At 40.6% G+C, this 25,547-nt stretch overlaps 3 protein-coding genes across 6 annotated transcripts in view; 2 read left to right on the top strand and 1 right to left on the bottom strand.

Moving 5' to 3' along the window:
* Nucleotides 1-247: 247 nt before the first annotated feature.
* Nucleotides 248-11,032, bottom strand: abraxas2 (abraxas 2, BRISC complex subunit). 2 transcript variants are annotated; one of them, XM_058058960.1, is made up of 9 exons: nucleotides 10,869-11,032; nucleotides 6,080-6,170; nucleotides 5,406-5,442; nucleotides 5,166-5,232; nucleotides 4,858-5,048; nucleotides 4,640-4,762; nucleotides 4,268-4,352; nucleotides 4,065-4,182; nucleotides 248-3,044 (listed from the first exon to the last, which is right to left on the bottom strand). In XM_058058960.1, the coding sequence occupies exons 2-9, from the start codon at nucleotides 6,108-6,110 to the stop codon at nucleotides 2,491-2,493; spliced, it is 1,206 nt and encodes a 401-aa protein (XP_057914943.1). In that variant the 5' UTR covers nucleotides 6,111-6,170; nucleotides 10,869-11,032; the 3' UTR covers nucleotides 248-2,490. The 2 variants fall into 2 exon arrangements, with proteins under 2 accessions (XP_057914943.1, XP_057914942.1); XM_058058959.1 differs by lacking the exon at nucleotides 10,869-11,032 and adding an exon at nucleotides 7,030-7,290.
* Nucleotides 7,154-11,392, top strand: eef1akmt2 (EEF1A lysine methyltransferase 2). 3 transcript variants are annotated; one of them, XM_058058962.1, is made up of 6 exons: nucleotides 7,154-7,313; nucleotides 7,835-7,890; nucleotides 8,115-8,229; nucleotides 8,414-8,521; nucleotides 9,745-9,955; nucleotides 11,241-11,392. In XM_058058962.1, exons 3-6 carry the CDS (start codon nucleotides 8,131-8,133, stop codon nucleotides 11,336-11,338), a joined length of 516 nt encoding a protein of 171 aa, XP_057914945.1. In that variant the 5' UTR covers nucleotides 7,154-7,313; nucleotides 7,835-7,890; nucleotides 8,115-8,130; the 3' UTR covers nucleotides 11,339-11,392. The 3 variants fall into 3 exon arrangements, with proteins under 3 accessions (XP_057914945.1, XP_057914944.1, XP_057914946.1); XM_058058961.1 differs by having other exon boundaries at nucleotides 7,155-7,313; nucleotides 7,835-7,900; XM_058058963.1 differs by lacking the exon at nucleotides 7,835-7,890 and having other exon boundaries at nucleotides 7,195-7,313.
* Nucleotides 11,393-15,559: 4,167 nt separating this feature from the next.
* The window catches only part of LOC131107968 (protein FAM53B-like), a 39,879-nt gene continuing 29,891 nt past the window's right edge, over nucleotides 15,560-25,547 (top strand). The window contains exon 1 of the mRNA XM_058058510.1: nucleotides 15,560-15,698. The gene's annotated coding sequence lies outside the window, so the exon portion shown is untranslated. The remainder of the gene's footprint in view (nucleotides 15,699-25,547) is intronic.

The following is a 25,547-nucleotide window of genomic DNA, read 5'->3' as shown; positions in this document are numbered from 1 at the left end:
AATGCAATAAATATATCAACCTGGCAGTTTTCTATATATATAAAAATAAATGTTTGGGAAATACTGGGAAAAATAAAGGGAATATTGTTAAAAAAAAGAGACTTTTTTCAGTTGCAGGGGTGTCCAAACTTTTTCCACTGAGAGCTACATAATGAAAAATTATCTGGAGGCCAGGTCTCAAACCGTGGGGCATTTTTAGCCACAATTTAGACACCCCTATCTCATTTGTGTGTGCAAGAAAAGACACCACATACCACATATACATGTCTCATTTATTCCACCCCCCCTCTGTGCTCATTCAAACATTTTTTGTCTTCTTCCAAGTGCACAAATCCAAATTAAAAACCCTAAAGAGTCCCTCAAGTGTGTGCTTCAGGGAGGTGTCGTAGTGTCCCATTTGGGTAAAGAAGAGAAAGGGAAGTATCACTCTATACAATAAGAGTACATGAGTGTTTAATTTATACTTAAAAAAAAAAATAACTACCATTGGATCACAGCACCACAGCCCTGCTGGTTTTTGATCGTCAAGTCGAGGTTACACAAGGCTGAACTACCCAAATAAGCCCCAAAAAGGGTAACAGCAAAGGACCACCATCAGTAAAAGTCAACTAAATGCTACTCCCTCCCTTGTCGACTGTACATTCATTATTTAATCTAGTTCCTTGTTTAAACTCCAGTTCTCCAGCGAAAGCCATACAGTAAATGTCATGTTGTCCTACATCATGTGATGAGATGTGTTTGTTACTCAGGTTGAATATGAAGTAACATTTTTTTTTTTTTTTAAAGAGTGCCAGTTCCTGATCAGTGATGCAAATGAGACAGCTCTAAGGCAAACTGGCGTGCGTACAGATTGCGTAACTAAAAGCCGAGCTTGGATTCAGAATGTGTCAGTTTGGGATGTCAGAGGGTACAACCTGCCGGTGACCGTATTGAACACACGCCCTGCGAGAGGTACCGGTCGGCCCATTAAAGAACGGCATCCGTGACAAAATTGCTTAAGCTTTGGTAACATTTCACATCTAGGTCAGGTGTACAAGTCACCGAGCAGGTTCCCTTTGACTTTTGCAGTGAGGATTCCAGTTTGTAACAAGATAGACAGCAAAGCCAGAGTCGCGACACTCGGTTAAATTGTATATGACAAAGTGTAGGTGTCATCCAAAAGAACAGTTGTGCAGACGGTAACTGCCAATACTGTAAATTGGAATGCACTGAAGCAAAATCTTATTGCCCAAGATCACGCATGCAATATTAATCCAATCAGATTAAAAAAATACATGGCATGTATTCTCAACTATATTGTTAGAATTCACACACTACAGGGGTTATTTTAGCCGTACATTTATACTTTTAAACAGATAACTATCGGACGAGAAGTGAGCTTCCGGTGGTTATAAGTTAGCAACAAGACAAGGAGCAGTGTGGAGTGCAAATAGCAGCCAGTTTTGTCGTTTAGTGGTATAGCTTTCCGTGTTGCAGCAATAGAAGGGAAAAACGTGAGCATCTGGTTAGTAAAGCTACAGTACATTGTGTTTGTGTTTGAAACCCTGTGTGTGTGTGTGTGTACAATGTACAAAAGATGAGCAGAGTGGGTGTCAAAGTGGGACTATACAAGTGGTAATGACATGACCTCATTGGTACAGCACATAGATTAAAAAAAAAAGGAAATCGTACATTTTAACTTTTAAGTGCAGCAAAGCGCGATACAATTTCAGTGTTTTTTTTTTTTACCCCCTCTCCCAGAAGAGTAAGACATTCGTGCCGATTTAATGAAGTTAACTGACACCAAAAGACAAAAATATACATTTATATATATATATATATGAAGCACCCATAAGTGGCGTAATTTAGTTTGAGATCTATCAGTCACTTACATGACAAATCTGTGACTCCACTTCATGCTGGATTGCTAATGTAATAATTACAGGTAAGCACATAATCCCAATAAGTGTGACAGTTGTGCACGTGAAAGTAAGTCTAGTTACATTTAAGTCTTTCCTTGATTTTTTCAACCATAATAAAAAGTAGGACTTCTTTCAACGTTATTTGGAAGGCTGATTGATTCTCTCCCTTTGTGTTTCTTTGAGAGGTCGCTAAAAAGAAGGCAATAAATAGTGCAAAAGTACTGCAAGAGTGGGTGCTCGGAGTTTAGTGATGAAAATGTGAAACAAAGCGGAGCAGGACCTGCCTTTGTGTACTAGAACGCAACGGTTGGAAGTAGCATCTGCATTATCGGAGCCGACGAAACGCGTTCAAAAAAAAAAAAAGTACAGAGACAGCATCCCCTTTCCGAAAAGAAACACAAAAAAAAAGACACACACCCCTCCAGTGAGACATGAGTTCCCCTTAAAATGGAGACAGAACCAGGACATATAGCGGGACACCAGCTGCACATGCCTTTCACTTTCAGGACTGGCACTTCTTTGTCTATCTTTGATTGCTTGAGAAGGTGCGTCAGTTGCGCGTGTCCTGTCCACACCTGGCGGCACGTTTCTATGTGGTCTGTGAGCCGCGGGTGTCCCCGTCAGGACCCAGGGCGGACGACCGGCTTCGTGCTAAAAGGGTGGCGGGGCTCACGGGCAGACGGGCGGCTTCGCTCACTAGGTTCTCGTATTCGCTACTGTCCTCGTCTTCGTCGTCATCGTCGTCGTCAAACTCCTGACCCGCTGCTTGTCTGTCTAACGAATCAGAGCTTGATCCGTCCCCGTTGCCGAGGTACGGGGGGCTGGGAGTGCTGACGGGATTTGAGGTGGCGCCGAGGCCCAAGCTTGAGATAATCCCTAGTGGGCCCGGGGTGGGGTGTCCCGGAGACCCCACAGCCTGAGGCCGGGGCAGTAGAGCAGCACTGGTAGGCGGGGAAGAGGAGGAGAGAAGAGATTCGCTTTGGGACATGAGGTCAGCGTATGAGGGCGGGTCGGATGAGATGCTGGGCCGCTCCGGTGCGGAGGGCGTATGGAAAGATATTCTCGATAGATGAGACGTTTCGGAAGGTTCCGTGTTTTCCTCTGGAGTGGAGTGGGAGTCTGGATTCTGGGCTTCACGGAGCCCTGTGGAGCAGAGGACACAACAGTTAACAGGACGTGGAAGTGTTTATGTCAGGCATTTCAACAACAGTAGCGGTTTGTGACTGGAACCCTCTATGACAGGGGTCTCAAACATGCGGCCCGCAGGACACTAGTTTGAGGCCCCCGCCTTGATATGAAAGTTTAATGTTAGTGCGGCCCGCGCAAGTTTGATATGGATGCTGTATGGTATCATGTACCCAGAAAAAATTATTACGTTTGATTCATGTTCATGTTAAAGGTTAAATAACTGTTAATAGTTATCCTCCCTATCCGTGTGGAAGTGGTAAGTTTTTGGCTATTTAAGTTTAAAGGAAATAACTTGAAGGCTACCGTTTAAGGTCGCTAGCTCTCTAGTTTGCGAGTTAGCATGTGTCTCAAGACCCTGCAGTTGCGCAATATGTTGTATATAAAAAAAGAGTATAAATGTGACTATAGTCGTGTTTTGTCATGTCTACAGGGCTCTAATAATGCTTTGTTCATTTTAATCTGAAAAAAATAATTTGTCTACCCACCAACTATATGTGGTTTCTTAAGTTTTTATTATTTGCCGTTTTATTATTATAATTATATTTATTTATTTATTACTGATTGATTGATTTTCTTTATTTGTTTATTTATTTTTCATCTTATTTTGTGTAGAAAAATAAAAAGTATGATATTTGAGAACAGTGGAATGTTTTATCAGAGCTTTTCTTGTATTCTTTTCTTGTATTTCTTGTAAATTGGAACCAAAGCGAAGATTTTTAAAATGTTTTTGTTTTTAATAAATGCGTTTTTTTGTTTTTTTTTGAAAACCTGATGCAGCCCAGTCTCACCCAGACCCGAGCTCCAGTGGCCCCCCAAGTAAATTGAGTTTGAGACCCCCTGCTCTATGATGACATTACTGGTGGTGGAAGTCACGACACCTTGTACTCCTCCACCTTCCTTCTTGGAGGCGTGTTTGGGCTCCTTACCAACCACATCGGGTGTTTTATACACAACGGGCAGAGTGTAAGCACTTACGCCTCTCTTCTTCCGCCACCTTGTGTTTCCTGAGAGCAATTTCCTGTTTCAGTTTGTTCACGTCTTCTTGAATTTTCTCCTTCGCACGTTCACTTTGTTCTACCTCCCCACACACGGCCTGAAAAAACATACAAGGAGGAAGAACGACTGAAGTCCAAACGACAAAATGGTGACGATAAAGATGATGAGGATCAACTGCTCACCTGTACTTTATCCTGCAGCGCACTGTAGACTTGAAATATTGTTCGGATGTCCTTCATCACGCCGTCTTTGTCGAAGAATTCAGCCCTGCAGAGAGGTTGATTGTGGGAAAGTGGGAAATCAGTGGGAAATCTTACTAGAAAGTCATTGTTGTGGTAACATTTTGGTGATTTGTGATTGAAGTGTAATAAATTCCACTGTTCAATTCTTGCCCTGCTTTAAAAATTACATAGTGGAGGGATTAACTCCACCAGATCAATGTGTGTGTGTGTGTGTGTGCGCCCTTTGGTACATCATAGGCACGACACAGTTGTCACGCTGCTGTTATGGAACTTTATGCAACAAGCCTGATTGACACTGAGTCCAAATATTACCCGTGTTCTTTGATGACCTTGGCGTAGTTGAGCGAGGTGTTGGGCACGGAGGAGACCTTATACTCCTGCTGGCTTGTATTTCCCAGGTTTGGGATGGTAAGGGTGATCCTCTGGTTGTACCTACTGAGTGGGGACATGACCAGTGAGCGCTCCCACCCATAAAATAGCCAACTACAGCACACTGTAAAAAGTGATTCACAGGAACTGTCCATCAGTACCTGCGGTTCGGTCGGAAGAGCACATACTCCAGCGCGTGCGTGGAACTGTTGGCCGTGGAGATGAAGCTGAAAAGGAGGAAGACGAGGTCGGGCACGCCCAGCAGCTGAGTCAGCTGTTTGTGGATGATCTGTTCCCTGAACGACATCTGCTGCTGCGTGTTTCGCCGAAAGCGGTACCAACCGATCACATTCTGCGGGAAGATAAACATGACATCCATCACGTGCATTGATTGGGGTGACTTTTGGCATGGCAAAGTGTGAACTACGACAAAGAAAGGAACTCCAAAAAAACCCAAAACATCACTTACTTTTCGCCTATCTTTTAGAACGCTGTTGAGATTTTCTTCATTGACTTTCCCTGCGTAGTCATAAAAGCTGGTGCGAGGGAGACAAAAAAAATACTCTGTTTACATGCCTGCTACTGTAACACAATCTTGTCAGATGGGGTCATCCAACGTCCTAAAATGGGTATAAAGTGGCTGGCTATTTAATTAAATACAAAAACAAACCCTTAGCATCCATATTAAATATAATTGCCAAGAGCTTACCTAAACAACCGTGCGCAAGGGTCATGTTTATGGATTTCTGTTGGAAGCAAACAGAGAAATATGTTTTGTTAATAACTGACATTACATTAAGATATTTATATATTGTTTACAATATCATATATATATATTTTACATGGTAAGCACCTTACATACAGTGGATAACTGTAAAAAGGGGACCCATTATGCTCATTTTCAGTGCTTTGTATTGAGTTGTCGACTCCTATAGAGCAGTTACACACAATAACCTGGACTCCATGGACTTCCTGCTTCCAACCCATACGGTCTGTTTGATTTGCTCCTCCCCCAGGACACGTGCTACGGCCACTGCTCTGTGATTGGTCACACTCCCAAGCACTCCTGAGGTTTTACGGATATGTAGATCCGTGTTTGTGAAGTGCAGGCAATCTGCAGCCCATATAAGGAAATCCATATCGCATTGACGTCGGTAGAACTCGGTGTTAGAAAAAAAAACAAGCGTGCAGAGCCATCCAAAACATCTTCCAGGGCTCACTTCCAGACACTTTGGCATAATTTAATACGAGAATACAACATTGTAACAATGTGTATAGCTCAGAGAAGTAGAAAAGGCATAATAGGTCCCCTTTAAGTTTATGAATATAGAATAGCTAAATCGATTAGTCCTATAATTTCATACCCGATAGCGGAGGTCTTACCTACTACTTGGAGCAGTTCTGCATTGCTCATCTGTGTGTCACTGATGCTGATAGTCTCTTCTTGCCTTACTTCTCCTAAAAGGAAGCCCTCCTGTACATACAAACACATCTTACACTCAGATACTTAAACCAACATACAGGACTTTTAAATGCTCTTTAGGACAAAGGTGAAAAATTCACAATGCATCTTTTATTACAGCACTGGTTAACTTATTTTTACACCTGTCTTAAGAAATTAAGATGCACAACACGTAGAACTCGCAGCTGTTTTAGGAATGTTGACAAACATGCAGTGAGCACTCATCTTTGTTTGGAAGCAACTTTGATTGACAGTAGTTGGGGTGTTGGCTTGAGCTTTACTGTAACAAAGCCTTTCTTTCCAATTTTGTCACCGATTAAAGAAACCAGTGGTTATCCAGATTAAAAAACAGCTAAAAGTACGGTAATGGTGACGTCATGCTAGCAGGCGTCAAGTTGGTGACAAGCGCAGCTCTCAATGCGGAAACGAGAAACATAAAAACAGAGTTTTAGCCTCTTATTAAACTCAATTACATTTTTTCTTAGATGATATACTCGGTCACTAAACTAGAAACAATTGCTAGCAAGCAAAGTAGCTAACAGCTGAGTATTTCCTGGAACTTCAGGCACTTCCTGTTCTAAAACAACACAAATAGTCTGCCGTGATTATTGATCATGTTTTGTCACTTATGTAGCGTGAAACCGTAATAAATATTGCCTAAATACAGAAGTTCTGCATTGACGTAGAGCGTTGTATATTCTCTATAATGAGCACATCCACCGGTAAATAGACGACACCATAACTAGCTAGCCAGCAACAGGATAATGACACTGGCAAACAACACAAACTAATGGCGCTGATAAACAACGCCGGGGGAAAACACAATTGAGCATCTTTCTTTGTCTTTGGCGACATTACGTGGAATACTCACATGATCGGAGTTGCTATTGGCGCTGTGGTAACACACAGAACTAAAAGTATAACCTGAAATGGATGCCGCCATGATGGAAACATCCCTATCAATCCCACTGCCCCCTGCGGTTGGAAACGGGCGTCACTGGGGCGCAATGCCTTGTGGGAAAAGTAGTGTTTTATGCGCCATACAATTAAAAACAACATGGACGCCCACGAGAGAAGCACACACACTTCGGACTCAGAAGAGGACAGCGGCTCGGAGAACGACTTTGACACTTCACAACTAGGAACGAAGGAATAGTAAGAGTTTGATTTTACTAGTATTTGTCAAGGACCGAATCTTTTATTGTTGTTACGTTTTACCTAGATAGTAGCAATGTGACAAAACCCGTATTTTATGATGAAAAAATCTAACACTGAACGTTTGTGTTCTGTGTAAAGAGAGTCCTTAAAAGTACATATTTTCGTACGATATCAGTATGCGGATCAAAAAAAGAAAAGCGACTCGACTCGGTAATCGGGGAAAAAACGGAAAGGTAAATAAATCGTACTTTTAATTAATCGTAACTTTAATTAATTACTTGATTTAATTTGACTGTTGGACCACATCAAGTCAAATTATGTATAAATAAACAAGGTAAAAAGTACAATATATAGTATTGTGTAGTGCTAGGTTGCCGGTACATAATTCACCCCGGAACCATCGATAGGGGAGTGGTTGCCACCCGGAGGGGTGGGCGTGAGGGAAAGGGAAATAAATGACAACTTCATTGTATTAGTTGTAATTTATTATTGTAATGTTTGCTAAATATTATCTCCAGTTGGGACGATGCATACCAAAGGGAACTGGAAACATTCAAGGACATCGGTGACGTTGGTGAGATATGGTAATCAAAACTACCACAATACTGTTTACATTTTGTTTACATTTCTTTATGGACAGAATTCCACCGTCCGAAACTACGACTCCACTCTTTTCACAACTCTAATTCATAATATGAACGTGGATGTACATTGAAAATGTATTGCAAGAAAATAAACACTTTTGTCACCTCACTGTAACTTAGCATAATGTTTTGTTTTTTGTTACTCCACTGCAAGGTTTGGTGAGGAAAGCATGAGCCGTGTGCTAAAATGGATGGGCACCGCGAAAGTTCCAGAAGATTCTGCCATTCTTGACATTGGCACAGGAAATGGAGCCTTTTTGGTCGAACTGGTATGAAAAATATACACATACAGTAGGTTCTCTGTGTATGGATTGGAAGGAGTCAGAGACAGGCTTATTGGGAGGTGGAAGACCACGACACTGCGTAGTTAATAGCATTGTAGCTAATGCTGACTGCGATATAAGATTTTCTCTAAGTGTATTCATTTTGTCTTTTCTTTCCTTTTTCCAAAAGGCTAAACACGGATTCAGGAATTTAACAGGAATAGATTATTCCACAGCTTCTGTACAGCTGGCAAAAAGTGTTCTGCAAGCAGAGAACCTAACACATGTCAAAGTTGAGGTGGGTTTTTTGTGTGTGTGTGTGTGTGTGTGTGTGTGTTGCCATGATCGAAACAACATCCATGCATCAATATGTGAAAGATGGCTGGCGTGTCACAGTTTTTCCACAATCCAGTGGCTCCTTGCCTGGGTTTCTGCTGTGTTGAGCATGTGGCAGACGTCTAGGAAGATGGCCCTGAAAGTGATCGAAGGGTGGCCACCATTCACATTTCAAAACCAGCAAAGAAATTGGCTGGATGTATGAACGCACATCTGCTTTGTATTGGCAGTCCCGATGGGTGTGTTTTCCTCTGCATGTATGTACTGTGTACCGAGCCCCCCCCAGTTATTTTATTTTTATTTGCATTTTCCCGTGTTTGTGTACATGTGAAGCCTGAGGGTGTACAAGTCGAGTCAGACGCACGCACTTCAAAGACTGAAAAGAATGTTCCTGTCCTTAATGACGTACCAAGGACATCACTAAGAAGGAAAACAAGGATTAAATTTGGGGCTGAAGAAAATATGTATGTGTATATGAGAATAGTCTCGGAAAAGTCCAAGTCAACAGTAAAAAAAAAAAAAACATGTTTGGCTTTATTGTAATGGACTGATAATTGTCCATAACTTATTATAACCCCCCCCCACTTCATTTCTGAAATATTACAACTTTATTGTCACAAAATTATGACTTTAAAGGGATTATCGTAAAATATTGCCAATTTTCTTTTCTCCCTTTTTTTTTTACTGTAAATTTGACTTTTTTTCCTCATTAAATTACAACCTGATGCCAGTTAATTTATGTTTTATTTCAGTAATATACATTTTTTAATTTCTTTTTCCCCCAACATAAAAATTAGAACTTAAAATAAAAATCAAATTCTGACTTTCTTTAGAATATTTCCATAAAATTATGACTTTTGAAGTGGGTTTTTTTTGTAAAAGTTTGACTTTAATTTACTTTCTCTTCTTTATGTTTTTTGACTTATTTTTTGCTGTTTTTCTCCTAAAATCACAATATTATATTATAATTACATTGCAACATTATTCTTGTAAACCAAAATCAAATCAAGGCTATTCCTGTGAAGTTATATTTTTTTTTGGGGGGGGGGATTAGAACCTTGAACTATGATTTTTGTTCTCGTAAATTATTTTGTAAAAATCTAATAAAATGTTTTTTCTTGTAATGTACATTTTGTTCTGAAATCCTTCTTATTCGTCCTATTCTTTTAAACCTTTCTTTTTCAGGAGGTGGACTTCTGTCAAGGGCAGCTGAAGGGTTTCGACGTCTGCATCGACAAAGGAACGTTTGACGCCATTAGCCTAAGCCCTGACCACAGCAGTGAGGTCAAAAAACGTTATGTGCGAGCTTTAAAAGACGCTCTGAAGGACCAGGGTCTCTTCTCCATCACGTCCTGTAACTGGACTAAAGAACAGCTGCTTGAGCGTTTCGCTGAAGGTGAGCCGGGGGGGGGATCTTATTATTGTTGTGCCGCGTTATTTCCATTACAGTGATGAATCAGCCTGTTTTTACTATCTTTGATTTTGATGCATAATGTAATTCACTAACTTGACCACTAGGTAGAGCAACCACACTTTATCTGTATTTTGCTGATGTCAGGAGGGATACGTTGTGATTGTGTGTGACTGCATTTCTCGTTTTATTTGTAGCCGTGTTGTATTCACAAGCGCAAAATACATTGAAACATTTTGTGGCTTCTGGCATTGAAGCACAAACATTTACATTTGGGCTCTTTTGTTGTCTGACCATCAGTCAACACACAGCTCTTCAATCGTGACGGTTACCTGCCAGGCTGTTAAGCTCCAGGCAACAACTGTCTGAAGTTTTTGTACTTTTGGCAAGTGGCCCATGAGCCATCACCCCACCCCTCCTGTAAGTGGTACAACCCTGAAAAGGGGGAAATATGTGAATGAGGATGGTCACACACAATGTCTCCCTCTGGCATCCTCACCCAGAATACTTTTTAAAATTTATTTCACACATAAAAAAAACATGTATGTCAAGCACACGGTAGCCATTTTGTTTCCCACAAGTAGACCCGCACAGCAAATCAACAAAACAACAAATAGTGTCCTTTTCTACTTTCTCAGACAACTCAAACACAAAGCATTTGCATTTTAAACATCTAAAGAAAGAACATATACTGTATATATCTATCTAAACAAATACTTACATTAAACATAAACCGTGCCATTACCCTCCTAACAGACGTCGGTTAGCTAGCTTACAGTACCATGTAGCATCTACAACGTGGTACCAAACTATGTCTCAAAAAGTTTCCAAAATGCACCAAACATGATCAAAAATGCTCACATGTTACAACACAACACATATAATGCCCGTGACATACCTGAAAAGGGGGAAATATGTGAATAAGGATGGCCAGACACGATGTCTCCCTCTGGCATCATCATCCAGGATGTAGCGCCGCGGCCACGAGCTCCCCCTTTCGGCCTCAGCAGACATAGACAATCGATCCCCGATTAACTGATTCAGAATGCATTGTAAATCAATTTTAAATAGATGTAACAATTTTTGGTGAGCACCTTGCAACACAAACAATATATCACATGAGTGCAGTTACACGAGAATGCCTGAAGGGGGCCGTGAGGGGCCTGTGAGAGCAATTGGAGGATGTTAAAGCGTTTATTTAGGCCTTTTGGTCATGGTACACAAATGTAACGAATTACTTATTTTATTTCCCCTCTTTGGTGTCTTACAGGATTTGAACTTGTGCAAGAGTTACCCACACCCACTTTCCAGTTTGGAGGCAAGAAGGGCAACAGTGTGACTGCATTAATATTTAAACGAGTACATTAATGTGTCTGTTTTTGATTTTTCAATAAATGAATCATTTTTTCTATTAAGAGTGCAGCTTTCGGTGTCCTTGGTGGTACGTGCAAACGGCATGAGTTAGATTCCCAGCAACTGGACATGTCCAGTGCCGGTCAGGAAGTGAATCTGGCGTAACAACTAAGCCGAATCTCTCATGTGATTAGCTTTCTGTGGTCGAAACCCCCCCCCTAAAAAAATTATGGTGCAACTTTCAGTGATCATTTGTGCAACTAGCGGATATCAAAAACAGGAAACGATCCAATTCGGCCATTAATAATGCACACTATAAACCCCCAAGGCGCTATTGCTAAAGGTGTGTTCATGCCGCAGCAGGTTTTATCATCAAGCTATTTTAATGCAACTGTCGGGACTAAGGTTTGTCTTGTGTGTCGTAACCAAAAGAAGCCATGTTCACTGACAAGACATTTATTCGTCCCCCGGGGTGAAAGCTATTAAAGCGTATTGACGAAAAAACGAGCTGAAACGGCTGAGTAATGCGTACGCCTGCTGCGGATCTTTTGATCACGTCAAACTGTTTTCACATGGAACCTCTTAGCTCTGATGAGCACTTGGCCCCGGTTTGAAGAAATGCTGGTTTGGAATCAGGAGAAGATTCCCAAGTCATGTGGAATTAAGAGCCTTTCATTTGTGAACGGAGTCAATGTGCACCCGCTCTCAACACACCCTTTTTTTTTTTTTACTGTTAAAGTACTCATCTGAGTGCACTTGTGGTGATTGCTAAGCCAAACTGTGATTTTTGCTTCAGACGAACCCAAAGGAGACAATGCGTTTCCTGTTAAAAGGAGCCCAATGACAGAATGCCATGTTTTTGCATAAAAATCTTTCTGTAAATCCACCCTGCAGGACCGTGTTTAAGGGGATGTTTTCAACTAAAAATGGAAAAATGGTGTCCATCCATACATCTACTTATCCTCACGAGGGTCACGGGTATGCTGGAGCCTATCCCAGCTGGTACACCCTGGACTGGTCGGGGCAATAGTGTCGTTTTGGCCTTTACTTTTTACAAAAAACTTAAGAACATAATGTGATAATGGTGTTATTCACATCTAAACACATGAATTACTCTTTTGAACGCATATTGTTTTGAGAAGTCAAGCTATTTAGTGCCCCCACCAATTAACCGGAACATCATTCCTCCACCAAAATCCATGTCAAATCATATAAAAAAAATCCCGCTTATCCTCACGAGGGTCACGGGTGTGCTGGAGCCTATCCCAGCTGGTACACCCTGGACTGGTTGGGGCAATAGTGTCGTTTTGGCCTTTACGTGTTACAAAAAGCTAAGAACATAATGTGATAATGGTGTTATTTACATCTAAACACATGAATTACTCTTTTGAACGCATATTGTTTTGAAAAGTCAAGCTATTTAGTCGCCCCACCAATTAACCGGAACATAATTCCTCCACCAAAATCAACGTCAAATCATATCAAAAAAATCCCGCTTATCCTCACGAGGGTCGCAGGGGGTGCTGGAGCCTATCCCAGCTGGTACACCCTGGACTGGTCGGGGCAATAGTGTTGTTTTGGCCTTTACTTTTTACAAAAAGCTAAGAACATAATGTGATAATGGTGTTATTCACATCTAAACACATGAATTACTCTTTTGAACGCATATTGTTTTGAGAAGTCAAGCTGGCCCCCACCAGTTAACCAAAACATCATTCCTCCACTGAAATCCTTGACTTTTTACAAAAAGCTAAGAACATAATGTGATAATGGTGTTATTCACATCTAAACACATGCATTACTCTTTTGAACGCATATTGTTTTGAGAAGTCAAGCTATTTACTGGCCCCACCAAATAACCGGAATGAGGAGAACATGCAAACTCCACACAGAAATGGCCGAGGGTGGGATTGAACTTGGGTCTCCGAGCTGTGAGGTCTGAGGGTTGCTGGAGCCGATCCCAGCTGTCTTCGGGCGAGAGGATGGGTTTATGCAGTTTATATTGTAGCATCATGTGAGTGTGAATGGTTGTTTGTCTATATGTGCCCTGTGATTGGCTGGCGACCAGTCCAGGGTGTACCCCGCCTCTCGCACAAAGACAGCTGGGATAGGCTCCAGCACCCCCGCGACCCTCGTGAGGAAAAAGCGGTAGAAAATGAATGAATGTTGTAGCATCGTTGTTTGGCTAAATATAAATAGTATGGCAAAATTTGTTGCGGTGGTGCTGGAGCACCCCCCAGCTGTTTTCAGGCAAGAGGCGGGGTACACCCTGGACTGGTGGCCAGCCAATCACAGGGCACATATAGACAAACAACCATTCACACTCACATTCATACCTATGGACAATTTGGAGTCGCTAATTAACCTAGCATGTTTTTGGAATGTGGGAGGAAACCGGAGAAACCCACACATGCACAGGGAGAACATGCAAACACCACACAGAGTGGGATTGAACTCGGGTCTTCTAGCTGTGAGGTCTGCACGCTTACCACTTGACCACCGTGCAGCCGATGTCTGGCAATATTCTGTGTAAAATGCAAATACATTTTATTGTCAGACCTGTTTCACGGTTTCTGAGGAAAAAGAGGCTTCTATCATTCTGGTCTTCCCCTAAGTGCCTGACCCAGGGTAGTTAACTGCAGCCATCTGTCAAGTCCAAACAAAAAAACAAAAAAAAGCCTCCCAAGCTAATGAGCTAATCAGGAGGCTTTGGGGTCCTGAGAGTCGTGATTAAGAGCTGCTGACATAATGAATAAACAAGAGGCCATGAGGCTTCCCTGCCACGGCCATCATAAATAACTACTCCGCACTTCTAATTGGAAGCCAGTGTTCCAATGGGAGTCACCGCGCCGTGCTGTCGTGCAAACACACGCAAGTTTTTACTAGAACTGGCGAAACGCTCATCTCACGCTCAATCCATTACGCCGCCCTTTTTCACGTTTATTATGGTTTATTACATTCTGCCTGCATCTTCACATGCTGTACTATCATGTCAAAAAACATCCCGTTATAAATCATTTATGGTATGAGACCATAATATGCTGTTTGGCATCGAGCTGTCCTGCACAAAAGCCCGCAGTCAGCACTTTGGCGTTGGCGCTGGTTCCAAAACGATGCTTTAATTCCGCTTGTAATGTTAACCTATCAGCGTGCGGACATGGTGCCACGGCTAGCATGAATACTACGCTTTCATTTTATGCAAATAGTTACACTGTTTTTTTTAATTTTCTTGCTCCTCTGGGTCTGAAGGTGTCTTAATAGGATTTTATGGTGGGGGGAATTACTCTAACATGTTGCAGGGAAGTTTTCCATGGCAGGAGTGCCAGGTGGGGGTGGGAAAGGAGATGATTTTAGAAGATGCACGTTACAGTAAGGGTGTCTTTTCCACACGGGGTTGCATACAGAAAAATGAATGGAAGTTCTGATATATTTTGTGTATCAAAGATGCTAAAATCCAATGTCGGTAAATGCACTCAACAAAAATCAAATTTTCTTATTCACAAGTTCTCAACTTCTTCCATGTCCGGGGTTGCAAAAATGTTCTGATCTGCCAACGAGTACACATTTCTCGTACTCAACATGTAATTAACTCTTAAAAACGCCTGTATGCACTCCATTTTGTTGCATTTTCATGGTTTCAGTTTCAAGTTCAGTCACAATACAATAGAAAGCCACTGGTCCAAGCCTTTACCCATTTTACAGGTGGTGCATATCAAGGTGCGTTTGAGGTAACATGATTATTGCAGCGATTAAGTGGAAAAAAAACAATACTTTTAAATATAAATAAAATAAGTTATTGAAATACGTTTAGACTAAATCAGATGAGTTTCTACAATGTGATTATGAAGGTAAAATGACTTTAAATAAACTATAAAAGAATCATTAAAAGGCTGAAAATGTAATGTAACTTTAAGAGTATCTGAAAGCGGTGGAGTGGCAAAAGTAGCACACGGGTATTGTAAATGCCTGGGGGAGGACCACAGTGGAACATACCAACTTGACAGGGGTGTTCTCTTTACGTCTATCATGTTTTAGTCGCATCTGCTGTACAAATAGTTAACTTTTTGATTTACACCGCTCTTAATTTTTTACTAAATTGCATACATGTTTGACTTCTGTTCTCACAAGCGTTATTGTTAAGTGTTGAGAAAGTAGTTTACGGCTGCCCGCCCCGCCCCCCCTCCGGCGAGGTCGACCTGAAAGCGGACATTGTTAGGATGGAAAGCCGAGAGCAGAAAGCAGCTAGCAGCTCTCAGCTGCTCGCAGTCTTGGTTCGCTCCTCAAGCGGCTGAGACCGCATTGGAACTTTTCTCAAACTTTCCCTTTCTCCTCTCCATGAAGATGTCCTAACTTGGGAAGAGCCTCTGCTGGCCAGGTAGTAAATGTGTTAATAACACTGTTATTGTAACTTGTTATTGACTTGTATTTTCTACGCAACATGACAACAGTGCTAATTTGCTGTAGGACATTTTGTTTGTATTTTAGTCTAACATTGTATGTGAATACGCTTTATAATATACTACATACTTTCACCTATTCAGGTGAACTGTATGTAAGTAGTTGATTCATGTGTTTTTTTGTGTGGTTGAATGTATGGCTAACCTGTTGCTGCATGTTAGTCTGCACCCAGCTCCAAAATCCCCCTACATTTACTATCTGTGTGGTCACACATCAAGCTGTTCATGTGCATCACACACACACACACACACACACACACACACACACACACACACACACACACACACACTTTTTCAAGACCAAACAAAAGTGTCGAAGAAGCTGAAGAGATGCCATGCAATCTGCAACCGCACATTGCATGTTTGCTTCCTCTGATGACAGCCATTAGTCACTCCTCATTGTGACTCTTAAAAGTGAGCGTAATGCATATGCATTTGAATGCCGGTGGCTTGAAACAATAGGACGCGCCGCTGTTTCTGTTGTCAGAGCAGCGAGGAACACGAGGCCCGAGGTCAAATCAACATTTGTTGTGATGAGTCATGCTGCGCCCTTAAAACTGATTTACCACGCTCAAATACAACTTTTCCGATTGTTCCTGTTGGAAGTAAGGGAAATTGACTTAATCCGTTCCAGGGTCAAACTGTCACCAGGATACACATTGACTGCATTCTTAAAAGAGAACACTTGTCTGTGCCTTTCACACAGAATAAGTGGGATATTGTCGTGACGACATATCATTCAAAGTATAAAATACTTAGTACTCCATCGGTGGGAACTTTGGGCAGGATTCAAAGGCATTTGATTAAAGGCAAATACAGTCCAATTACTACCTTTGTCATAGACAGGTATGACATACACTACTGCTCAAAAGTTTGGGATCACTTCAAAATGTCTTTGTTTACTAAATAAAAACACATTTTCATGCATTTCGCAAACATTTTTATCCATTTCCCAAACAATTAAAATGAATTTCAAAGAACAATTTGAAAGGCTTACTATCAACAACTGTCAGTCCTCTGCATCAATCTCCTGGTATGGCTGCTAATCCAAGTTCATCATTTCATAAGGCTAATAGATTATTAGAAAAGCCATCTAAAAATCTAAAAACTAAAACTAAAATCTCTTACCATGCTGTTAACTACTCCCTTCAGAGAGCAGCACAAACTGGGTCTAACAAGGACACAAAAACGATGCACAACTGTGCAAGAAGACAAATAACAACAACAACTTTTCCAATTGTTCCTATTCGAAGTAAGGGCTTAATCCGTTCCAGGGTCAAACTGTCACCAGAATGCACATTGATTGCATTCTTAAAAGAGAATACTTGTTTGTGCCTTTCACACAGAATAAGTGGGATATTGTAGTGACGACATATCATTCAAAGTATAAAATACTTACACTACCGCTCAAAAGTTTGGGATCAATTGCAAATTTCTTTGTTTACCAAAGAAAAACACATTTTCATGCATTTCACAAACATTTTTTTCCATTTCACAAACATTTTTATCCATTTCCCAAACAATTAAAATGAATCAGATGATTTTCAAAGAAGGATGTACATTTTTGCATAGAGGTCTACTATCAACAACTGTCAGTCCTCTGCATCAATCTCCTGGTATGGCTGCTAATCCAAGTTAGTTTAGTCTAACAAGGACACAAAAACGATGCACAACTGTGCAAAAACTTGACTTCAAGAACGGACTTCTGTCTCTGACTAAACAGCAATTGGGAAAACTGTGCCTTTTGTTTAAAAGGCTCGAGATTACCTGGTTTTTATTTATTTATTTATTTTTTTATCATGCAGCATTTACAAAGCCAACACTTTTGCTATGTCTTTGTGCTGTGCCAACAAAATGGAGGGACAAAGTTGACCAACCATTGCAAGTAGAATCATTGCTCGAACACAGCTTCCTTTAAACTTTTTTTGCGTTTAAATAGCAACGCTGGCGTGCGATGAACTTCGACTGATGATGATGATGATGATGACTGATGATTGCAGGTTCCTTTTCTTCTGCGGGCCAGGAAGTGGCCTGTTTTGCCCTTCTTTGCTGTTGCATGGCGGCTTGCTTGATCTCTGTGGACACCTTCAACAAAAAACTGGTTTAACACCAGCAGGGCTCCCTAATGGGGAATACCTGGGACTGTTTGTGTGTGTGTGTGTGTGTGTGTGTGTGTGTGTATTTCACTCTCACGGTTTGGTTTACTGCTCTGGAAGTGTCCTCGAATCGTGTCAGAAGAGAGCGTACCTCATAAGGAGCATGCTCGGTTTGCATTTTCCCTCCATTTCACAGTTGAGAAGATAAGCCCATATTCACAATAATATACAGTATGGCCCGCTTTTGCATTTCCTGCTGTCACACCATCATGCAAACTGATGTTGCAAGAGCGCCGCTGCAAGAGGCTTTGACTGCAAAAGTTCCCACGGGGACTACTTATTGAGAACGCTTGAATTTGAATGCAGTATTGAAAAAGTGCTTGAATACATTTGGATAGTCGATGTTTAGAACATAAAAGTATGTCTCATAATACAGATAAAGTACACTCGGACTGCTGTGTAGTTTTTCATGGCTGTCAGGTGCCAAAAAGTACTACAAAAAAGTGCTTGGATTTTTACCTTGGAATATGTTAAACATAGCCATTCATGGCCGCCGCTCAAAAAAAGAAAAACACACAACAATGCAATCCAGGGTCAAACTGTTAGCTTGTGAACCCTTTTAACATTCTTATAAGTGTAAAAAAAAACAATAATATACAAGGTGCAATGAAATAAAACTGAAAGTAAATCAAAATACTGAAAAAAGAAACTGTATATGAAAAAAAAAATTATGTGCTTACATTAATAACCTTACCTTAATAACTTGTAGGACATCACCCGTTAACTTTTGCGGTGTATATTGCAGCCACAGTACGTTTTATGGCAGTGGTCCTATATTTGCTATCATCACAAAGGAAGAACAACAAAGAAAACGCAAGTTAGTCCTAAAATTTAATATTTTTCCACCTTTTTTTACGCTAAAAACAATAGCTTGTACAATACATTACAATACATCACATATTATTAAAATAGAAACAGTCTACATATCAGTTTTGTGTGACAGTTGGCAAAACAAATAGAAATTGTTTAAATGTTTGCTTAATTTTATGTTGGAAATATGCCAGAAGTAGGCCACCAAAAAACACTTGTGAGCCACAAATGACCCCCCGGGCCGAACTTTGAGCACCCCGTGCCTTAAACGCACACTGACATAAATTTTTTTTAGTAATTTTTTAAGAAAATTTGTCTGAGGCACTGAGTGATTGTGGTCAAAATGGAGTGCAATGCTTGGCTTCATCCAGCAGGGGCGCTGTTGAGTCTGTATCGACTAGTTTAGACAGAGACATAGACTTCCTTTATTGTCATTGCACAATAACACAGCAGTGAAATTGCCAATGAAATGTCGTTGCCTAGCTCCCGTATAATAATAATATTAATAATGTGGAGAATAAATAGATGACATCAAATATGAACAACAATGTACAGCATAAACAGTAAATTGCACAAATAATTTAAATAATTTTGAATAAATTTGCCGTCTAATGAAGGATAATCGGCCAATCAAAGTTGGACCACCATCTGTAGGCTCTGCAGCAGGGGTCTCAAACACGCGGCCCACTAGTTTGAGACCCCCGCCTTGATATGAAAGTTTAATGTTAGCCCGCGCAAGTTTGATATGGATGCTGTATGGTATCATGTACCCAGACAAAAATTATTACGTTTGATTAATGTTCATGTTAAAGGTTAAATAACTGTTAATAGTTATCCTCCCTATCCGTGTGGAAGTGGTAGGTTTTTGGCTATTTAAGTTGAAAGGAAATAACTTGAAGGCTACCGTTTAGGTCGCTAGCTCTCTAGTTTGCGAGTTAGCATGTGTCTCAAGACCCTGCAGTTGCGCAATATGTTGTAAATAAAAAAAGTATAAATGTGACTATAGTCGTGTTTTGTCATGTCTACAGGGCTCTAATAATGCTTTGTTCATTTAAGTTTAAGTTTAATCTGAAAAAAATAATTTGTCTACCCACCAACTATATGTGGTTTCTTAAGTTTTTATTATTTGCTGTTTTATTATTATTATTATATTTATTTATTTATTACTGATTGATTGATTTTCTTTATTCTTGATTTGTTTATTTAGTTTTCATCTTATTTTGTGTAGAAAAATAAAAAGTAAGATATTTGAGAACAGTGGAATGTTTTATCAGAGCTTTTATTGTAGAAAATTTGAGTTTTTTTTAATTTTTTTGTTTTTAATAAATGCGTTTTTTTTTTTTTGAAAACCTGATGCGGCCCAGTCTCACCCAGACCCGAGCTCCAGTGGCCCCCGAGTAAATTGAGTTTGAGACCCCTGCTCTACAGTCAGCATTGCCAGTGTGTGTGTGTGTGTGTGTGTGTGTGTGTTCAAGTGGCACATTGTACTCCATTCTGTCGTAGAAGCAGCTGCATGCCAAGCGAGGCGCTCATCTACTCCACAACTCGCTCAATACGCAAACGCACGATCTGCCACCCCCCCCTCCTCCCCTTCTCAGTTTCTTTTTGTCTTTCTCTGTCTGACTATTTTCCTGTTTTTCACACAGTTAGTGTGTCATTTAGCTTTCTGTTCCTCTCACACTGAGCCTCTTTCATGCCTCTTCTGGCCCTGAAGCCAAGCGACCAGAAAAGAGTTTGCTATTTGCCATGCCTTGTGTGTCTATATACTGTGTGTGTGTGTGTGTGTGTGTGTGTGTGTCCTCACGCTACACTCTCTTCATATTAGTACTAAAGGGTGAAACTCAAACCTGTCGACTGCATGCAAGGGACACTGAAAACAAACAGTCTGAGATCTGGCTTTTTCTTGGCAGTCCTGCTATGAAGTCCAGCATCTTGAAGTCGCCGCTTCACTGTTGATACTGACACTGGTGTTTGACGGCTACTATTTAGTGCAGCTGCCAGGTGACGACCTTAAACTACACACTCTCAGATATTTGTCTTCTTGCACGGTTGTGCATCGTTTTTGTGTCCTTGTTAGACCCAGTTTGTGCTGCTCTCTGAAGGGAGTAGTTAACAGCATGGTAAGAGATTTTAGTTTTAGAGGACTGACAGTTGTTGATAGTAGGCCTCTATGCAAAAATGTAGATCGTTCTTTGAAAATCATCTGATTCATTTTAATTGTTTGTGAAATGGATAAAAATGTTTGTGAAATGCATGAAAATGTGTTTTTCTTTGGTAAACAAAGAAATTTGTAAGTGATCCCAAACTTTTGAGCGGTAGTGTAAGTATTTTATACTTTGGATGATATGTCGTCACTACAATATCCCACTTATTCTGTGTGAAAGGCACAGACAGTGTTCTCTTTTAAGAATGCAGTCAATGTGTATCCTGGTGACACTTTGACCCTGGAACGGATTAAGTCCATTTCTCTTACTTCCAACAGGAACAATCAGAAAAGTTGTCTTCTTGCACAGTTGTGCAGCGTTTTTGTGTCCTTGTTAGACCCAGTTTGTGGTGCTCTCTGAAGGGAGTAGTTAACAGCATGGTAAGAGATTTTAGTTTTAGTTTTTAGATTTTTAGATGGCTTTTCTAATAATCTATTAGCCTTATAAAATGATGAACTTGGATTAGCAGCCATACCAGGAGATTGATGCAGAGGACTGACAGTTGTTGATAGTAGGCCTCTATGCAAAAACGTACATCCTTCTTTGAAAATCATTTTGTGAAACGGATAAAAATGTTTGTGAAATGGAAAAAAATGTTTATGAAATGCATGAAAATGTGTTTTTCTTTGGTAAACAAAGAAATTTGCAAGTGATCCCAAACTTTTGAGCGGTTGTGTATATGCCCTCCTCGTTAGCGTGATAGATTTGTGTGTCTGGTGACTCGACGCCCACCGAGACCTGTGAAAAGAGAGGAGAAGAAAAGAGCCGCTCTCTCACATACACCAGAGAAGTGCTGCCTCAGCCCCCCCCCCCAAAAAAAAGACTCTCACTTGAACATGAAAAGCATTCTGGTAAAGCAGCAGCAATGCTGCATGCAAGTTTTTACAGTAGCATTCTATCCATGAGTTTATTGCTTTTTCGGAGCCTGAAAACACATTCCTTCGTCTGGGCACGTGCAAGTACATCACAGCCAACGCAGTAATATCGGAATGTAGCGTTGTGGTACTATTTGTTACCTTGCATTAATTACTAAGTTTTTATTCCCATATGCACCGATTAGGGATTTTGCATAACAAAAGGCAATGAAATCAAGATCCACCCTTTGGCACAAACCCCCGGCAAGCATTGATATACAGGAGTTGAGAACATTCAGAAAGACATACTATCGCAGCCTATTAGAGGAATACAACATATTTATTTCTATAAAAATAAAAGAATAACTAAATATCAAATAGTCAATGCAAAATTACATTTGCTGGAATGAATAATAATATGAAATATAATATTATAGCACTTTTCAAGGTACCCAAAGCACTTCACGATGAAGTGAAGCCATCATTCATTCACTCCTCTATCACACATCGGTGGTGGTAAACTACATCTGTATCCACAGCTGCCCTGTGGTAGTCTGATGGAAACGTGGCTGCCGATTCATTGGCATTCACACAGTGTCGGTGTCTTGCCCAAAGGCACAACGACAGTGACTGGGTGGAACCCCATAAATAAATATTTTAAAATATTATATGTATTATATGTACATATAATATATTTTAATATAATAATACTGATTATTATATTATACAAATAATATTATTATTATATTATATTATTATTAATATATGTATTATAATTACATTATAATTCTAATAATAATAAAAAAATATATATTTAAGTATAAAAATAATTAAAAAACAACAATGAATTGGTACTTAATTTTCCCACACGACAGGGACTGGGTGGAACCCCATAAATAAATATTTTAAAATATTATATGTATTATATGTACATATAATATATTTTTAATATAATAATAATAATAATACTGATTATTATATTATTATATTATTATTTATATATTATAATTATAATAATAATTTAAAAAATATATATTTAAAATAAAAATAATATTTTAAAAAAACAACAATGAATTGGTACTTAATTTTCCCATATAATCAATTGGCCATGACTTGTAGACTACAGCATTTTGGGGTTATTTTTCAGGTACCTGTATCAAGATCAATATTTTAATTTGTGATCAATTAATTAGTTGACCTTTTGTTTATAAAACGCTAAAACCAATCCAGTAAATGTCAACACATGCATTCTGTGGCAATTTTTTTTTGCTGTTTGCATAAACGGGCAATAAAAAAAACAAGCTGTGGACCTCAAATGTCCCCCAGGCCGCACTTTAGACACCCCAAGTTAATTGCGCTGCGTGGTATTTATATATACAAGTTGGACTGGTGTGTTGTGTATACAGCATCTGAGCTTGTTTGAGCAAATCCCTTGTTTGCACCTTTCCAAATTAAAGCCCCTATTGTGAGGCACAGACAATCTAATTACGGCAGATGTTCACCCGAGAACCTGTTCTCCACCGGTTATGCAATTGCTTTTGTGCTGCTCCTTCACAGTTACCCGCCTTTAACAGCCTTTCATCATTCAAAGCGTTTGACATTTCATATGCAAGATCCTCCCCTCCAAACGGTGGCCTTATTTTCCTTTGCACGCCCAAACTTGAGGAAAGAGAGTACGTGTACTCGACATGCGTCTGTCTCGGGGACTCTCAGCAGTTTGGTCGGGATTTGCATGTCGGCAGGTTTTACATACACCTGCAGGTGCTGTAGCAAACAAAAAGTGAAAAGCAGCTGCGGCGAGGAGATTTGCAAGTGCTGATGATCTCGCCAAAAGGGGATCAGATCAGTAAATAAGAGATGAACCAAGTACTGGATTAGAAAGGTCTTTGCTAGTGTTTATAGAACCAAAATATTTTAAGATTTCAACTTCTTTGCTCTTTAAATTTTTTTTTTTTACCAAGCAGCCGCACAATCTTATCACGTGTTGACTTCCAAGTGATACAGCATTTTTCCCCGACTCATTCTTACACACATACGCCACATTGCAGTAACGGTTTGGTCAGATGTGCACGAGAAATGTAACCGTGCTGTCCTATGGAGATTTGTCAAGGAAATGCTGAAAACTGGAATATACAGAGGCTGCACGGTGGTTGAGTGTTTAGGACGCAGACCTCACAACTAGGAGACCTGAGTTCAATTCCACCCTCGGTGTGGAGTTTGCATGTTCTTCCCGTCACATTCCAAAAACTCAAAAACACGACTCCAAATTGTCCATAGGTATGAATGTGAGTGTGAATGGTTGTTTGTCTATATGTGCCCTGTGATTGGCTGGCCACCAGTCCAGGGTGTACCCCGCCTCTCGTCCGAAGACAGCTGGGATAGGCTCCAGCACCCCCAGTGACCCTAGTGAGGATAAGCGGTAGAAAATGAAAGAAAGAAAAAAGAAAGGAAGTGTCAAAATATTAAGAATCTTCATCATCTTTAAGTTCGATTCCGCTCTTGGCCATCTCTGTGTGGAGCATGTTCTCCCTGTGCATGCTGTTTTCTCCGGGTACTCCGGTTTCCTCCCGCATTCCAAAAACATGCTAGGTTAATTAGCGACTCCAAATTGTCCATAGGTATGAATGTGAGTGTGAATGGTTGTTTGTCTATATGTGCCCTGTGATTGGCTGGCCACCAGTCCAGGGTGTAGCCCGCCTCTCGTCCGAAGACCGCTGGGATAGGCTCCAGCACCCCCGTGACCCTCGTGAGGATAAGCGGTAGAAAATTAAAGAAAAAAGAAAGTGTCAAAATATTAAGAATCTTTATCATCTTTATGAGACCCAAGTTCGATTCCGCCCTTGGCTGTCTCTGTGTGGAGTTTGCATGTTCTCCCCGTGCATGCGTGGGTTTTCTCCGGGTATTCCGGTTTCCTCCCACATTCCAAAAACATGCTAGGTTAATTAGCGACTCCATATTGTCCATAGGTATGAATGTGAGTGTGAATGGTTGTTTGTCTATATGTGCCCTGTGATTGGCTGGCCACCAGTCCAGAATGTACCCCGCCTCTCGCCCCGGAGACAGCTGGGATAGGCTCCAGCACCCCCGCGACCCTCGTGAGGATAAATGGTAGAAAATGAATGAATTAACGAATGATTATATATTATTGACATGTATTTTCTCACAGGCAATTTGTACTGTCTGTCAAACATTGGCAGCATTTCTTGATAAAGTGACGCCCCTGGGTGTCACATTTTGCTTAGCCACGGCGAGGTTATTGACGAATAAAGTTGAAAACAGGCCACATGATTAGGAACCCCTCCCTTCAGCCCATGCCATGTGAAGAACATGAGCACATGTTCGATTCCAGATTATGTCTCCATAAGGGCAAGCGTACTATTTATAGTTTGTATCATTCTGATGAGCAAAATTGACAACGGACACTTGATTAGGAACCCGCCATACAGTGCATATAACGTGCTAGCAACCTGGAAGAATACCACACAAAAAAAAAGAATTGTCGATGTTGATGTAAATGGTTTCCATTGAAACGTGTTAGTGGATTTTATTGGCCCGCCGGAGGAAGCCGGCACGACAGAAAAGAACATGCAAAACGCACACAGAAAATTCCCAGCCTTCATAAACACATCTGTCTTGTTCCACTCACAATGCTGTGCAGTCAGAGGGGGCCATAGCCGAGCCCCCTCGTGAATGAATGGAGCCATGGAATGCTGCTTATGGTTTCCCTAAACGCGCTCTCACTT

This window comes from Doryrhamphus excisus, chromosome 20 (assembly GCF_030265055.1).
Source record: "Doryrhamphus excisus isolate RoL2022-K1 chromosome 20, RoL_Dexc_1.0, whole genome shotgun sequence".
Lineage (NCBI taxonomy): Eukaryota > Metazoa > Chordata > Actinopteri > Syngnathiformes > Syngnathidae > Doryrhamphus > Doryrhamphus excisus.
The sequence above is the reverse complement of the archived record's forward strand: the minus strand, read 5'-3'. Positions and strand labels throughout refer to the sequence as shown.